The sequence below is a fragment of the Carettochelys insculpta genome, chromosome 2 (assembly GCF_033958435.1).
Source record: "Carettochelys insculpta isolate YL-2023 chromosome 2, ASM3395843v1, whole genome shotgun sequence".
NCBI classification, from domain to species: Eukaryota; Metazoa; Chordata; order Testudines; family Carettochelyidae; genus Carettochelys; species Carettochelys insculpta.
Window position 1 is genome coordinate 232,567,652 of NC_134138.1, and position 18,316 is coordinate 232,585,967.

The 18,316-nt window shown below is 45.1% G+C and overlaps 1 protein-coding gene across 2 annotated transcripts in view; it reads right to left on the minus strand.

Annotated features, from left to right (window-relative positions):
* Positions 1-18,316, minus strand: part of CASD1 (CAS1 domain sialic acid O acetyltransferase 1) — a 64,765-nt gene that overhangs the window by 12,248 nt on the left and 34,201 nt on the right. For both annotated transcript variants that reach the window (XM_074984722.1, XM_074984723.1), the window contains exons 9-12: positions 17,761-18,186; positions 17,213-17,302; positions 16,155-16,274; positions 13,483-13,639 (exon numbers count right to left, since the gene is read on the minus strand). In XM_074984722.1, the coding sequence (XP_074840823.1) occupies positions 13,483-13,639; positions 16,155-16,274; positions 17,213-17,302; positions 17,761-18,186 (793 nt within the window). The remainder of the gene's footprint in view (positions 1-13,482; positions 13,640-16,154; positions 16,275-17,212; positions 17,303-17,760; positions 18,187-18,316) is intronic.

Sequence of the window (18,316 nt, forward strand, 5' to 3'; positions counted from 1 at the left end):
ACTTAAAATAAGCATGTATTTAAATTGTGAATCAGGTGTGCGAGTAGGTACTATGGAGCACACTTAACTTTGCCCCTCAACAGCTGAGCTGGTCAGTTTGTTCCCACAACTCGGCTATACAGTGGAAAATGGTTTTCACTCTTGCTTCAGAGAGACTGGAAGAGGGCAACAGGCACAACGCTGAGGGAAAGTGGTCACTGAAAATAGGACATTTTGGAGTACTACAGGAAGTAGTGCTGTGAGTTCCTCAGTGGAAATTCTATTGCACAGTGCACCAGAGAAATACAGAATAAGAGAAAGGTTGTAAGAGAAATACCAGAATATTATACGCAATTTTGTGAGCTAGCAGTCAGTGCTTCAAAATTAACAGTAAACATTCTGGTAATTGTACCAACATACAGGTGCATTACTAATTCTATGATTATGAAGTGTTCCACTCTCATAAATGTAATTTACACAACTGGCATATTACACTACTAATATGTGAAGGCAGAAGTTACTCACCTTGAGTATTAACAATGGTTCTTTGAGATGTTGGTGCACCCCCGTGCTTCTGATGACAGATCTTTGGTAACAGCATCCATCTGGCCTGCATGTGCTCTGTTTTGAGGCTAATTAGCACTGGCCAGGCCTACCAACCCTCACTTCCTTCTCTACTGCTGAGTCCCAATCGAGAACTCTAAAATAGAGCACAGGAGAGTGGGTTGCAGAGCACCCAAAAGCGGGACACAACTCAAAGAACCATCATCATCACACAAAGTGAGTAATTACTTCAGGTAGTGTCCCTACATACGCTACACTGTAGGCAATTCCTGAGCAGTATCCCTAATTGGAAGTTGGGACTGAAGAGTCCAGTTTGTTATGGATTGTAAACCTGGAACTTTAAAAGAAGAGTCCCCAACACTGTTACTTCTAATTTTTTCTGGGCAAGCAGAATAAATTTTCTTCTGTGCACCAATGTGGAGGTGATATGTGACATCTTCAAATTGCTGCAAATAAGAAAATTCATGTGATGGGACTGGGGCCAACAGGTTCTGAGAGCGTGAGGGTTCTCAGTGCTGGGGCAGAGGGTTGGGGTGCAAGGACACTGGTTGGACTGCAGGCTCTGGGCTGAGGTTTGGTGCACAAGAGGGGGTACAGGCGCTGGGCTGGAGATTCGGGAGGGGGATTACAGAGAGGGGAGCACACACTCCTCCCCACTCACCGCCTGCAGTCCCCGGCAGCTTCAGGGTTCAGGGAAGAGATCTCTCTCCCCACTGCAGCCCTAAGGCAATATGCAGGACTTAATAGCAGCCACGCATCTTAGGGCTACTTACATATCCAGTAATCATACAGTATTCTGTAAAAGTTATGTATTAACACCCAGTTTGTTGACGTGCAGATTTCTGAGATGGAGTCATTCTTGAAGATAGCGACAGAGTCAAAAAGGGACTTTGGGTTGGGAGTGCAAACTGCTAACAGAGATATTATGTTGCAAACATGATAGAAGAGCTTAATACACCTCAAGACTCCCATACAGAGCTTCTGGGAAGATACTACTGCACCACTAGACCTCACCACAATGGAAAGGAAGAGCTTGGGAAATGTCTTGAATATCTTTGTCCTGTCCAGGTGGAAGGTCAGAGCTCTCCGTTAGTCTAGTGTGTGCACTATGACTTCTCTGTTATCATAGTGAAGCTTGGGAGATGAATTTGTTGGTTCATATGAAAAGATGAGGACTACTTAGAAATAAACTGTAAGTATGGTCTGAGAATAACCTCGTTCTGAAAAAATTTTTGTAAAGGGGATGTGCCATAAGTACAGATATTTCCCTTATTCTTCTTACTGACATTATGGCCATGAGAAATACTATCTTCACTGACAGGCGTGTAAGTGAAAAATGGCCATAGATTCAGAAGACGATCTAGTCAGGCTCTCTACAACTGGATTAGACAACCCCTCTTAGATCACATGTTGTAGTGTGGTATCTGAATTGTAGAAATAGATGTGTTATGCCCTTGATGAATCTTGCTGTGTTTGCATGTGAGAAAACTGAGTATTCCTGTACTTGTGGATGGAAAGTCACTTTGGCCATACGTGTACTTTGAGTAAACTGAGGTACACCCTTGTGTCTTCTTGAGAGCCAACAGGTCATCTAAGACCACAGAGAGAAGCAGTGTATGTTGAGATAATACTCTAGAACTTACAGCAAACCTGAAACCTTGATCACTTCTGCAATTAAGTATGTTAGGTAACTAACCACCGACCATGTAGTAATACTTTCTGTTCTTCCTCAGAGGTGAACTCTGTGTTGAAACCAAGAGGAGTCAAACCTTGAGCCGGGAGTATCCACAGGTTGAGATGGAGAATATCTCCTTGGTTCTGTCAGATGTAAGGAATACATTGGAGGGCTGGACAGACCTATCACCAGCTCTGACAGGTAAGAACACCGTATCTGTCTCGGCCAGATGGGCGCAATGAGTACGTTTTTTCTTTTCCCTTTTTATTTCAATAAAACCTTCCGTAATAGAGGGAACAGAGGAAAGGCATAAAGAAGGCCCTTATCCTAAGTAAGAGGGAGAGTTTCTTCTAATGAGTCTCTCCAACACTGGTCCTAAAGTAGAACTGTGGGCATCTCCTGTTCAGGTAAGTAGCAAACAACTGTATTGGTGACACCCCCTTTGGTTAAATATATTGTGAAATAATGCTGGGTTCAGTTCCCACTTTTGCTTGTATGAAAACATGCAACTCGGAACTGTCCCCTTCTGTGTTCTTTGTTCCCCATATGTAGGCTGTTGATATTAGAACATTGTGGTAAATGCACCAGTTCCATAATTTAAGGATCATCTGGCATCTCTCAATTAGAAGATTGTTTCTGTACTACATGCTAAAAGTTAGTCAGATAGGGAACGTGGGAAATAATACATGGGCAAGATCAGATGTGAAACAATCGCATATAAAAAAATCCGATAAGTTTAACATCAGTACCAGGCAAATTAGTAGAAACACTAGTAAAGAATAAAATTGCAAGGCACGTAGAAGAGCACGAATTGTTGGGCAAAAGTCAGCATGGTTTCTGCAGAGGGAAGTCGTGTCTAACTAATCTATTAGAATTCTTTGAAGGGGTTAATAAACATGCGGACAAGGGGCACCCAGTGGACATAATATACCTAGATTTCCAGAAAGCCTTTGACACGGTCCCACACCAAAGGCTTTTATGTAAATTAGGTGGTCATGGGATAGGAGGAAAGATCCTTTCATGGATCGGGAATTGGTTAGAAGACAGAAAACAAAGGGTGGGAATAAATGGTAAATTTTCACAATGGAGGAGGGTAACTAGTGGTGTTCCCCAGGGGTCAGTCCTGGGACCGATCCTGTTCAACTTGTTCATCAATGATCTAGAAAATGAGGTAAGCAGTGAGGTGGCAAAGTTTGCAGATGACACCAAGTTGTTCAGGACAGTCAAAACCAAAACAGATTGTGAAGAACTACAAAAAGATCTCAGCAAACTGAGTGATTGGGCAGCAAAATGGCAAATGAAATTTAATGTGGGTAAGTGTCAGGTAATGCATGTTGGAAAAAATAACCCAAATTACACGTACTACATGATGGGGTCAAATTTAGCTACGACAGATCAGGAAAGGGATCTTGGAGTTATAGTGGATAGTTCTCTGAAGACATCCACGCAGTGTGCAGCGGCTGTTAGTAAGGCAAATAGGATGTTAGGAATTATTAAAAAAGGGATCGATAATAAGACAAAAGATATCATACTTCCCCTATATAAAACTATGGTACGCCCACATCTTGAGTACTGCATGCAGATGTGGTCTCCTCACCTCAAAAAAGATATATTGGCATTAGAAAAGGTTCAGAAAAGGGCGACTAAGATGATTAGGGGCTTGGAACGGGTCCCATATGGGGAGAAGCTAGAGAGACTGGGACTTTTCAGTTTGGAAAAGAGGCGATTGAGGGGCGATATGACAGAGGTATATAAAATCATGAATGGTGTGGAGAAAGTGAATATAGAAAAATTATTTACCTTTTCCCATAATACAAGAACTAGGGGACACCAAATGAAATTGATGGGTAGTAGGTTCAAAACTAATAAAAGGAAATTTTTCTTCACACAGCGCACAGTCAACCTGTGGAACTCCTTGCCCGAGGAGGCTGTGAAGGCCAGGACTCTATTAGGGTTTAAAAAAGAGCTCGATAAATTTTTGGAGGTTAGGTCCATAGATGGCTATTAGCCAGGGATAAAGTATGGTGCCCTAGCCTTCAGAACAAGGGCAGGAGATGGATGGCAGGAGATAAATCACTTGATCATTGTCTTCTGTTCTCCTTCTCTGGGGCACCTGGCATTGGCCACCGTCGGCAGATGGGATGCTGGGCTCGATGGACCTTTGGTCTGACCCAGTATGGCCATTCTTATGTTCTTAATGTTATCTGTCACAACTTGTGTGTGTATATTTCTGATCAGTGGGAAAAAAAAGCAAACAATCATTTTTGACTCCCTCTATGATTGAAGAGGTTGATGGGGAGAGTCATCTCTGTGGGAGACCATTTTCCCTGAGTTGTGAGTTTGTATGCATCTCTGTCTATGAGCTATGTGTATGCCACAATGAATGGGACAACCATGCAAACACTTACTGCATCTTTCCATGAATCTAGGACGTGTTTGATGCTGGAAGGTATCAAAAGACATTTGTCTAACCTGTCTCTGTATGGTCTGTAAACTGAGCTGAACCAGGTCTGCAGACCCCTCATAGGCAATCTAGCAAGAAATACTGTATTATGAACATACCAGCACTGTGTGCCCCAGAAATAAGAGGCAATGTCTGGCAGAAGTCCGAGAGCTGACTTGAACTATCTCCACAAGCACAGACTGTGAAATCTGTGTTGTGGAAGGAGTGCCATCGCTTGCAGTGAGTCAAGTCTGGCCCCATACACTCCAGACATTGTAACAGAGTAAAGGCAGATTTTTTTAATGTAGATTTGTAGTCCTAGGTTTAAGAATATATCCATCGTTCCATGGGTGGCACGCAGAACTTCTTTAAAGGAGCAGGCCCTGACGAGGCTGTTGTCCAAGTATGCATAGATCATCATATCCTGGGTACATAGGTGAGCATCATTACAGAGGATGACCTTGGAGAATAGTTAGAGCCAACAAGAAGCCAAAGAGAAGTACTATATATGGGGTCTGACTCAGAGTAAATCTCAGATGATTTGTGCAAATGGCGTGGCTGAGTGCTGACAACCAATCTTCACGTTCCAGAGATGGAGTAATCGTTGTTCGTGTGACCATCTTGAATTGGGGCCCTGACGTAGGTGTTCAATGCCCTGAGACCCAGTATGGGTCTCCAAAGTCCTTTTTTTCCCCCTTAGGGAAGAAGAAAAGAGTAAAATTCTTTGCTATGAAGATGTAAAGGAGCAGGTTCTATATCTCCTAGGTGGAGGAGGTGCTCTCTCTCATCTTGTAACACACTCTCATGAGAAGAGTCCTTCAAGAGAAGTGGGAAAGGGAGATGGAGATGAAGCTGATCAAATACCCACTGGAAATAGCCTCCAAAACCTCTCTGTTTGATACTGTGTGTTCCCAGTGGTGATGGAAACAAAGCAAGGTGACATCCAAAGGGATGCAGTGGGTTGGTAAGTAGCAGGGTGATGTTGAAGGGCATGGTCTCTCAAGGCATTGACCTGGATGTCAAAACTGATGTTCTGAAGTGGCAGACTGTGATGTTGAAGATCGGGAACCGATGGCTTGCATCCCTGGAATTTGATTTCTTTCTTGTTGTGTTGTTCTTAGTAGTGTTGTGGGGAGAACTGTGGCAGATGCAGTGTGAGAGAACAAGGACTAAATTTTCTCTTTTGGTTGGATGTATAGATCTCCAGTCACTGAAGTGTGGCTCTGGAATCCTCAAGTATGTGTACTGATGCTTTGGTCTTCTCAGCAAACAAAGTATTCAACAGGCAGGTCTTCAACAGTTGTTTGAACCTTCTTTGGGAAACCTGAAAAATGCAACCACAAAGCTCACTGTACCACAACTGCTGTTGAGATGGATTGGGCCACTCTGTCAGCTACATCAAGTACAATCTAGAGTATTGTTTTGATCACCAACTGCTCTTCATTGGTAATTGCTCAAAATTGTTCACATTATGATTCCGTGAGATGGTCAATAAAGCTGTTAAGTTTGAAAAAAATGCACGTAATCATATTTTGATATCAAGATCTTTTAGTTTGCAATTTTAAATTTCAAAGTAGCAGAAAAGAGTAGGCCTTTCATTCAAGCAAGTAAAGCCAACGCCAACAACTCCAAATGTCCAGCAGCTTATGGTGCGTGTCTTTTACCTCATTGAGAAGTATCTGTAAGGTATCTCCACAATACTGTTTTACTGACAAAACTGAGGTTATAAGAAAAACAACGCTAAAACTAGGTAAGAACAAATCCAGAAAGAGTGAAGTATCTATAACTAGATTCCAAATCACTGTCTCTAGCCAAGAGTGATTGAGAAGAAATGGAGGGTAGTTTGCCCATTCAGAGCTAATTAGCTTCAAGGCAGAGCATGAGGAGGGAGAAGTGCACATGCACACTGAACAGATACTATTATGAAGACCTCTGATTGGAAGTGCAGGGATGCATGTACACCTATAGTAAAGTACCCACAGCCACACCACTTGAAGATGAAGGCACCTGGGGGGCTCTCTCTGTTGCGACATTATATAGAGTCTTTACTCTCCAGGTCACTGTTTCTAATCTCTAGGTGAGGTAAGTGATCTCCAAAAACACAACAGCAGTACACTAGTCTGCTATATGTGAAACAAGTTGGTGGTCTATTTTAGTTTCTAACAAACAAGCATCCACATTACAAGAAAAAATATGCCATAGAGACTTTACTCACTAAGAGATAACAAAACTGGTCCCTCAAGATGGATGAGGTACACTGACAGCACAGAAGAGGGAAAGTTTGCAACTGCTGTCATGCTATCTATTTTCTGTGGACAAAATATTTTCCTACAGTATTAGCTTCAGTTTGTAAGACAGAAAATACATTATGATATTCCCTCTCAAAACTGCAGAAGGAAGAATGGTTGTGAATAAATTTATTGTTCTGAATTTCACCACACTTTTTAAAAAGTGAACTTTTTAACATCTACAGATAAGGAAAATTATAGAACTGATTTCAACGATTAAAGATATAGCAATCTAGGAGTAAGTTCATGAGATGTTTTAGCTACTGTTTGTTTCAGCAATTGTTTGTTTCTTATAATGTTCAAACAATTTTCAAAAGCTCAGGAATATAATTCAAACGCTAGAAAATTTAAACAAGGCTACAGTTCAACAAACACTTCACGTGTTCAGTTGAGAACTACAGCAAACGAAAAAGAGAAGTTACTCACCATAGTAACGATGGTTCTTCGAAATGTGTCCCCGTGGGTGCTCCACGATAGGTGTCGGATCTTTTCAGCAGTTTCTGCCGGACCACGCATGCACCGGCGCGCGCCGCTCCCTTGCGCGCTCCCGGCCACGTGCGCGATCCGGTCCCCGCCAGTTCCTTGACCAACCGCCTCGGATGCTCCTGAAAAATACTAAACAGAGATCCGAAGCGGGGAGGATGGGCGGGTGGTGGAGCACCCACGGGGACACATCTCGAAGAACCATTGTTACTACGGTGAGTAACTTCTCTTTCTTCCTCGAGTGTCCCCGTGGGTGCTCCACCATAGGTCACTACCCAGCAGTAACCCAAGATAGGAGGTGGGTTATCGGTTTATGTGCAGCTTGTCCCCGAGAGGACTGCTGTCGAGAGACGGGTATCCTCTTGGAATACCCTGTGAAGGGCATAATGCTTGGCGAAGGTGTCATAGGATGACCAGGTCGCCGCTCTGCAAATGTCTTTTAGCGCAATGCCCTCGAAAAAGGCTGTTGATGCCGCCACCGCCCATGTGGAGTGAGCCCTAGGCGGGGCCAGTAAAGGAGTCTTTCTAAGTTCGCAGCACATTTTTATGCAGGATACGATGTGCTTCGAGATTCTCTGCGAAGAGAGACCTTCTCCTTTTGATTTGGGAGCGAGAGAGACTAGGAGTCTATCCGTTTTCCGGAAGGACTTAGTCCTGTCTATATAGAAAGCCAGCGCCCTCCTCATGTCCAGGAGGTGTAGGCGCGCCTCTTTGTTGGAGTTATGAGGCTTTGGATAAAACGAGGGTAAAACTATAGGTTCGTTAATATGAAACTCTGAAGAAACTTTGGGAACAAAGGCTGGATGCAGCCGTAAGGTTACCGCCTCCTTGGAAAATACTGTGCAGGGTGGCGTAGCCGTAACTGCCGCAAGCTCGCTCACCCTGCGAGCTGACGTGATTGCAAGAAGGAAGGTCGTCTTTATCGTAAGGAGACGGAGGGAAACCGTGGCTAAGGGTTCAAACGGTGGTCCCGTTAGTGCATTAAGCACCAGGTCCAAGCTCCACGAAGGTGGAAGCGGTTTCCGAGGGGGGTATAGGTTTACCAGCCCTTTGAGGAACCTGGTAACCATGGGATGGGCAAACACCGTGTGCCCTTCCTCTTCATGTCTGAAAGCCGATATAGCGGCAAGGTGGACCTTCACCGAGGATAGGGAGAGTCCGCCTCTCTTGAGGTCCAGTAAATACTCTAGTATTACAGGTATAGGTGCAGCAAGGGGGGCTAATTGCTTGGTAGAACACCATGCAGTGAATCGAGTCCATTTTTGCTTATAGGTCTTCCTGATGGAAGTCCTCCTGCTACTTTCTAGGACTTGTTGCACTCCCTCCGTACACGTGCTCTCTAGGGTGCTGAGCCATGGATTAACCATGCTTCCAGTCGCAGGCCTCGGGGGTGTGGATGCACTATGGACCCCTGGGCTTGCGTGAGCAGATCCAGCGCCACCGGAAGGGGCATCGGTGGACGGTCCGACATGTGCAGGAGTAAGGGGAACCATTGCTGTCGATCCCACATTGGGACTACTAGGATCATTCGGGCTCTCTCTCTCCTGGCTTTCTGCAAGACTTTGTGGATAAGCACTGTGGGAGTAAATGCGTAGAGCAGGGGGCCCCTCCATGAGATCGCGAATGCGTCCCCCAGGGACCCCCGTCCCAGTCCTGCCCTGGAGCAGTATTGTGGGCACTTCTTGTTGTGTTGAGTGGCAAACAGGTCTATCTGGGGAAATCCCCATGCGTGAAAAATCGGTTGTAGATGATCGGAACGGATCTGCCACTCGTGTGAGTGCGAAGCGCCTGCTCAGCTGGTCTGCCTTCACATTGTGAGCGCCTGGTAAATACGAGGCTTTCAAGGTTATATTGTTGGCGATGCACCAGTTCCACAATCGGACTGCTTCCGCACATAAGGCATGGGACCGAGCTCCTCCTTGCCGATTTATATAAAAACACGGTGGAGGTATTGTCTGTACTGATCCCGACTACTTTGCCTTGTATATGGGCTCGAAAGTGTTTGCAGGCGTTGAACACTGCTCTGAGCTCCAGTATATTTATGTGCAGTGACTGTTCCATGGAGGACCACAGTCCTTGCATCACCTTTTCGCCCATGTGTGCTCCCCACCCTATGTGGGAGGCGTCGGTAGTGAGAAAAACAGATATTTGTGGTTGGTGAAAGGGCACCCCTGTTAGCGTGGTCTTGGGGTTCACCCACCATTGCAGGGATCTGCGCACCTCTGTCGTGGGTGACACCACCCTGTGGACGGTGTGTGCTGCCGGTTTGTAGACGCTCGCCAGCCAGTGCTGCATGCTGCACACATGCAATAGGGCGTTCTGTACCACAAACGTTGCTGCTGCCGCCATGTGGCCTAGCAGCTGTAAGCACGTCAGAACCGGCACCGTAGGGCTGAAGGTGATGACTTGCACGAGGGAACCAATGGCGCAAAAGCGGGCATCTGGTAGATAAACCCTTGCTGTGATGGAATTTATACGTGCCCCTATGAACTCTATGTCCTGTGCGGGGTCTATCTTTGATTTTGCCAGATTGATGACCAGGCCCAGCGAAGAGAATGTGTCTGCTGTGACGCATATCATGCGAAGTACCTCCTCCTTCAAGGCCCCTTTCAGTAGGCAGTCGTCCAGATATGGGAATATAAACACCCCCTGTCTGTGCAGGTAGGCTGACACCACTGCCAAGGTCTTGGTGAAGACTCTGGGGGCCGAGGAGAGGCCGAACGGCAGAACCTTGTACTGAAAATATTCTTTGCCTACCATAAACCGGAGAAAACGCCTGTGAGTCGGGTGAATAGTTATGTGGAAATACGCGTCTCATAAGTCGAGGGCTGCGAACCAATCTCCATCGTCTAGTGCCGTAAGTATAGAGGCGACTGTGATCATCCGAAAGCGTTGCTTGCGCAAGTACCGGTTGAGGCCTCGAAGATCTAGGATGGGCCTCCAGCCTCCTGTCTTTTTCTCTGTGAGGAAGTATCTTGAGTAGAACCCTTTCCCTCGGAGTTGCTCTGGCACTCTTTCCACTGCCCCTATAAGCATAAAATGGTCTACCTCCTGCTTGAGTCTCGCTTCGTGGGAGGCATCCTTTAGGTGGGGTCTGGGTGGAGGTCGTGGCGGTGGGAGCGACTGGAAGGGAATCGCGTAACCCGTGGCTATGATCTCCAGTACCCATTTGTCTGTGGTGATCTTTTGCCACTGGTCGTAGAATGGTCGGAGGCGATGGTGGAATAGTAGCTTCGGATGACATTGCGCGATGGTAGTGATAGTGCAGCCCTCGATCTGTGTGTCAAACTTGTGGCCTTTGGCCCTGCCCCGAGGACGCACGGCTCTGTTGAGAACGTCACCTGTGAGTTCTGTACTGTTGGTGCTGTTGATGTCGCCCTTGCTTGTAGCCCCTGTGGTACTGGGGATGCTGGAGTTGATACTGCAAACAGCTTCTGCATGTCAAAGGGGAGATCAACGATCTTCGCCTGCAGATCCCTCGGGATACCCGATATCTGGAGCCAGGACTCCCTGCGCATGACCACTGCCGTAGCTCTTGAGCGTGCTGCCGTATCCACTATGTCTAGGGCGATCTGAACTCCTGTCCTCGAGGCTGCGTAGCCTTCCTGCACGATGGCCTTGAGCACTGGCTTCATGTCCTCTGGAAACGAGTCCATGAGGGAAGTCAGCCTGGAGTAGTTGTCGAAATTATGGTTCGCTAGATGCGCTGCGTAATTCGCCATTCTCAACAGTAGGGTAGAGGAGGAGTAGACCTTTCTGCCGAACAACTCTAGTTTCTTGGCATCTTGTCCGTTCCCCCTGTCTTGTACTGAGAAGTTTTCGACCTCTGTTGAGACGATTCCACCACCAGAGAATTTGGTTGCGGGTGGCTAAACAGGAACTCCATGCCCTTCATCGGGATGAAGTACTTCTTATCTGCTCTCTTGTTTATAGGCGGAGTGGACGCAGGGGTCTGCCATATTGTGGTGGCGGACTCCATGATTGCTTCATCAGCGGAATAGCTATTTTGGAAGAGGCCGGAGGTCTCAGGTTTTTAAGGAGCTTATTGTGTTTCTCCTGCACCTCTGCTGTTTGGATGCCTTGCGTGAAGGCCACCCTTTTAAACAGCTCTTGGAACTGTTTGAGATTGTCCGGAGGATGGACGTCCCCTGGGGCCATGGCCTCGTTAGGGGAAGATAGCGAGGAACCGGTAGGGTAAGCCTCTCTGGAACCCTCTGGGTCCTGTTGACGGTGATACATCCTCTCGCTAGATACTTGCGAGGGAAAATCTCGGGGTTCCAGAATCAACTCCCCGTGAGATATCTGCGTTTCCGTCCCCGTCCACAATTGCCCTCGGGGATATTGAACCATCTGGGGGGATCTGTCCCTGGGAGTATGCCTATGGTGTCTATGCCCCTCATGATAGGGGCGACCATGGCAACACGGGCACTGTTCCAGAGATGGAGACCTGGACCACTCTGGAGGCACATACCCCCTGTGTCTGGGGGAGTGAGATCGTCTGGGTGATTGAGATAATGGAGAGACTGATTTGTGGCAGTACTCCAGGGGTTCAAAGCCCAGGAAGGGCGATGGTGGTCCAAGCCATGGTGATGCTGGCTGTAGGAACGGGGATGGGGGTCAGGGTATACTGGAGGTGACCCCTGCCGCCTCGTTGGAGTCCGCAGCATAAGTGGAGGGCTTAGGGTAAGTAGCCCTGCAGCCCTGTCTGGAGAAGGGCTGCGGTGCCGGGTTTTCTGTGCTGCCTTTCCCCTCTCCTGTGGGGCTGGCTCCGCCCCTTTCCACATCGGGGATCTCGGCCCCGCTGTCTGCGCCGTGCTCGGCACGCTCCACTGCGGTGCCGCGCGGGTGGTCTCCCCCGGTGCCTGAAGGCCGCGTGCCTGCGAGCTCTGCACCGCCGGTTCCCCGAGGGTCGGTGCCGCTAGCTGCGGTGCCGCCAGTTCCGGCGCTTGCCTGGCCGCCGCCCTGCCCGCGGTGCGGGGCGGCTGTTTGATTATTGGAGGCTCAGCCTCTGCCACGTACGTCTCCGCGCCGCCGCCGCTCAGCTGTGACTGTGGCTGGAGGCTATGCACTCCACCCGTCCCACTCGCTGTGGCTGCCGGCAGGGATCAGGTTGGTGAAAGCTTCCTCCGTTTTTGCGCTGATGGGGTTAGGGAAGCAGCTTTCCTTTTATGGGCCCCTGCAGGTCCCTCCTGCTGAGGCCGCTCCGGCGCGTCTGGCTGGAGGGCCTTGTCAAAGAGCAGCATTTTCAGCCGCACCTCTCTGTCCTTCCTTGCTCTGGCTGTGAGCTTTGCGCAGAAGGAGCATTTCTGGGTGACATGAGATTCCCCGAGGCACCTAATGCACTGACTGTGCCCATCGGAGGCCGGCATCGCTTCGCGGCATGTCTCACACTTTTTGAATCCTGAAGAGGACATTGTGGTGAGTCTTTGAGTTGTTAATAGGGTACTTAGCACCTTCTCTGTGCCTGTTCCCCTCTCGGACTCAGCCTGCCGTGGCAGGAGGCCTAATGGCCTTACGTCCCCAGGCCTCCGCTGCTCCACTTGCTACTAAGGCTGTAAAACTACTTTTTACTCTCTTTTCTTTTTTGAAAACAATAACAACCTAACTTAAGCTAAAAGACTGAAAAAGAAACTCTAAACACTTTAAAAACATTAAATACGGTAACTCTGGCCGTAGCCTGAGCGGATTCCATCTGCAGCCGATGGCGGTTAAAGAGGAACTGGCGGGGATCGGATCGCGCATGTGGCTGGGAGTGCGCAAGGGAGCGGCGCATGCCGGCGCATGTGCGGTCCGGCAGAAACTGCTGAAAAGATCCGACCTGCGGCGCCGGGGTGAGCCCGACACCTATCGTGGAGCGCCCACGGGGGCACTCGAGGAAGAACTATCTTTTCATGTTCGGAAGACAGTGGTTTACAAATTTATAGAATTTCATTCTACATTATTCACAGTCAAATAAAGACTAACACAATTGCTATCAAACTTTTGTATATGATTGTACTGGTGTACATTATCACGTAAACGCCTATACAGAAAAGAAACGTTTATTTTACCATTTGCTTTCTTCTGGACTATCTGAGGCCACACAGCTAATGTAGCATAGATGATCATGAACCACACCGTGACAAGTGGAACAAAGTAGTAAAATTGGTAAGGTCGATCCATCACTATACATAACACCACAACCAGGAAATTGAGACGAAATAAAACCTGTTGACGGTTGCGAAGAGAAGGAAAAAACAGGATGTTTTCATTTACGATTATCAACAAACTGTGTTTTTAACACTATACAAATTATATAAATATTATGAAGCTCAAATTAAACACCTACAATATTACCTTTCTTGAAACTTGAATGGCTGTCTCAATAAGTAACTAAAAAATTAGCAATGAAGATGAGCTCACTTGTTGTAACAGGATACCATTTGATATCAACAGGGTGAGCCAGACACTTTAAAAATGTATTGTGCGCTTCCTCATATTCAGTGGGCCAAAACCAAAAATCCCTGAAACACAACATTTTCTCCAGTCATCCTCACACTGGAACAACTGATGGTTATGAACTGCAGTGGACCATGAGATGCACTTTCATTTTGAAAAGAGAATAAGTGAATCTAGAAGACAGCCTGGCAGTGGTGACAGCCAGGGGCTTGAGACTGGAGAGGACATTCCTGGAGCAGACCACAGAGTGGGAGAGTTAAAGGTGCAGTCATCCTGAAGCTTTGGGCAACTAAAATGATTAAGGGTTTGGAAAGGGTCCCATATGAGGAGAGGCTAAAGAGACTGGGACTTTTCAGTCTAGAAAAGAGAAGATTGAGGGGCGATATGATAGAGGTATATAAAATCATGAATGGTGTGGAAAAAGTGAATATTGGAAAGTTATTTACTTGTTCCCATAATATAAGAACTAGAGGACACCAAATGAAATTAATGGGTAGTAGGTTCAAAACTAATAAAAGAAAATTTTTCTTCACACAGCGCACAGTCAACCTGTGGAACTCTTTGCCAGAGGCGGCTGTGAAGGCCAGCGCTCTAACAGAGTTTAAAAAAGAGCTTGATAAATTTTTGGAGGTTAGGTCCGTAAAAGGCTATTAGCCAAGGGTAAAGTATGGTGCCCCTAGCCTTTAGTCAAAGGCTGGAGACAGACGGCAGGAGACAAATCACTTGATCGTTGTCTTCGGTTCACCTTCTCTGGGGCACCTGGCACTGGCCACTGTTGGCAGACAGGATACTGGGCTGGATGGACCTGTGGTCTGAACTAGTATGGCCGTTCTTATGTTCTTTGACCAAGCCTAATACATACTCATTTCAGTGAAGCAGCTATTCCACCAGCCTTTCGGGAAGCGTTAATGTCTCAATTAAGCTACCTAATATCTTTTTTCTCTTTTATTAATCACAAAAGAGGTCATCACTCCAACATGCATACAAGCATCTTATAATTAAGTTCACAGAACTTAAGTGAATGGAAATGGCTGTGGTTCAAACCAGAGATGACAACATTTTGTCTCATCCAAACTAACACCTACAGTCTTGGAAGCGGCAGTCCAATGTGCTGGAGTGCTGAATCCAACTGCTCTTATACAGAGAAAGAAAAATCTGTTTATGATAACAAAAGGTCCATTGGTGTCAGTTTGCAAGGATTCACGCTGTTCTTTACAAGCAACCATCTGACACCCAACACAGCTCATTGTATCTAACACAACATCATCATGGTAGTTGTCCATAAAGGGTAGCATATGAGGTCTCTACTAAAAGCCTGCCTGTCAGGTCACATTGTTAACATGCTGGGTTCCTGGGCAAAATGGACTGTCGTGGGGAAGGGCAAGTCTATACCTCTGGAAGGGCCAGGGTGTTGGGCTGAAGGGATGTGGCCGGGGCAGCCAGCTCTCAGTGCCTCTGAGACTGCGCCCCTATTCCAGTACAAGCCAGAGCGTGATGCCTGAGGCTCTGCAGCATGCTGCAGCAATTTAAATGGACTGGGATCCGGCCACAGCTGCTGCAGTGGGAAAAAGCAGGGCTGATATCGCCCACAGGAAGGCACTTTCATTGCTAACAGGCTATTTGTATGAGGGAGCTGACGTGCAGCTCGCACAGGCAAGACTTTCTCCCACTGGAGGTTGGTGGCATCACAGTGCTTCTCAGTCCTGGTGCCCTAAAAAGCATCACACTCATCACAAGTGGTAGTATCCTGTAGTCACCAAATATTTATCATTTGTATATGAAAAAGCCAATAGAAAAATGCTTTTGTGGGTATGTAATTAGAATCACCACATTAAAACAGCCAAGAGGGGGTGATGGTTGGGAAAAGAGGCAGAAAAAGAGATCCACAATTGTTAATTTAGATTTTTTTCAGCCTTGCCTTTGTATGCACGAAATTGCTTTATATTCATCACTATTTAGTGTGCCCAATTTCTGACAAAAAACCACAAATGGTTATTTTTCATCTCACCCACGTTCTAATGAATTGTCAGTCTTCTCATTAAAATTTTCATTGTATTAGATAGACTAAATTGATAAGACTCAAAGAGACACACAGACACAATGATCAGTTTGGTATTATGAATCATATCAACCAAAATAAATTTAATCTCATATATTTTAGTGAGTAGAGAGATCTGAACTTGGAAATATTTATATATAAAATCAGTGAAAGATTTATTCTTACCTGACACACACTATATTCTAAAAATATTTATATATAAATCAGTGAAAGATTTATTCTCACCTGACACACTCTATACAATCCAAAGTCTCCTTTGATCCAAAAGTATGAAAAGTGTCCATAACCTGTTTGGAACAGATACGCAGCAACCAGAACCCGAACATGCATATACACAGGCAAAAACTGTTGAGAAAAATAATTTACCCTTTACAAGGGGCTGAAGAAGTGCTCTCTCTTTAAGCACTATTAACAGTAAATAATTTTGGGGACAAGAGGAGAAAGTTCTTTTGAATTTTAGGCTTGTTCTGTTTCACAAAGCTTTGTGTCACTGTAAACTGACTGTAACAAAAGGAAGAAATTTACACCCTACTAACTACTCCTTAAAGTAATCCTCTTTTGAACTGGTCTCTCAAATTGTAAAAACTGAATAAATTTCTTATATCTGTACCAACAGCTCTACTTTTCTTGTGTGTGTCTACAGCTGAATTAAAAAGAAAAAAGGATTCTATAAAGTTTTCTTTTACAGTTTAAAAACCTAAAATATTTTAAAAAAAAAGAAAAACCTACCAATCAACCCCTATTTCCAGCAAGTTTTTGTAACTAAGTTAATATAGTTTTCCACAATGAGGAAATAATTTCCCTTCACTTGATAAATGATGCAAAAAAGATACAACCCCATCAATATCTTTACTTATTGAAGGAAATGATATGAGGCCTCACAAAAATCACTTATTTGAAATTGCAACGAAGGGTCCTGTGGCACCTTACAGACTAACAGAAAAGTTTTGAGCATGAGCTTTCGTGAGCACAGACTCACTTCATCAGATGCAGCATCTGATGGAGTCTGTGCTCACGAAAGCTCATGCTCAAAACTTTTCTGTTAGTCGATAAGGTGCCACAGGACCCTTTGTTGCTGTTACAGATCCAGACAAACACGGCTACCCCTCCATTATTTGAAATTGAAGTTTAAACAAGGAGCAAAATGTGAACTATTTATGATACTCTAGTCTAATAAATAGTTGGACATTTTAACTTCTATATCTTGGTAAATGGCAGCTTACTCTTCCTTTAAAGAACCGATTCCAAACCTTATTATTTTAAAAAAAATTCATATCACTTACAGTGCTTGCTCCAGAGACATGATAAATCAAAATAACAAGCTGCATCCAGCCTTTCCATTCATCTGTCTGCTCTCTATTTAACATCTTAGTCTATGCAAAACAAAACAAGAGTGTTGCTATTCCAACAAGTACAACGAACATCTACAAAATGAGGAGAAAAAGTTAAAAACAATAAACCACATTACAGGCAGTTGGGTCCAAGGAAAAAAAAAAACCTTCTAAAGACATTATGTAAAGGTCACTTGGCTTTGAGATGTTGCCCCATAAATCAATATTCATCTACAAACTTGAGCTAGGATTTGACTCATGCATTGTGGCCAGTAAATGGATGAACTCTAACTACAAAAATGATTTACCCAATGCACTTGCAAAAACAATCTTTTGCATCTAATTACCAGTTTGTATACACAACTATTGAATTGCCACATTTAACTATATTGAGTTCATCAATTATATCTTTCTGAAAATCTGATGTGTAACATTTTAGTGAACAAAAATTAATTCATTTACAATCTCAAACTGGAACACGACACCAGCATGCTCTTTACCTCTTTGGTGTTTTCGGTATAAAATACCCCCAAAACCAGGATGTAGATGATTGGTATGAAGAAAGAGGAGTGTGTATAAAATTTATTTTCTTTCATGAACAGATTTCCTCTGTCACACAGATAGAAATAGGCCATGATCAGACCTAGCTTGCAGATGGAGTGTAACAGTCCCTCTAGAGTAGAAACAGGAGATGTACTGATGACAGGTTTTTTCTCCTCTCCACTTTCCATATCCATGCATGGCTTGTTCTTTCGATGATTATTACGATAAATAAAATTGAGAATCAAATATCCAATAATTGACAAAGCAAAAAAACAAAAAGCTAGTTTCTGTATCAGAGTGAGGGGAGGCTGAGGCTGGCAGCAGGAACCATCAATGGGCTTCAGAATCTTATTGCAGTAGACGTTCATAAGAATCATTGCACTCTGCGAAAGAAACATGTAAGTAGCTATCAAACATTCCGGGGATAGGAGTTTTTCTTCAACAATATTTTACATTAGTAAAGAGGCATTTCCCTTTATTGTATATTTAACCACTTCATGTATGCATGCATAG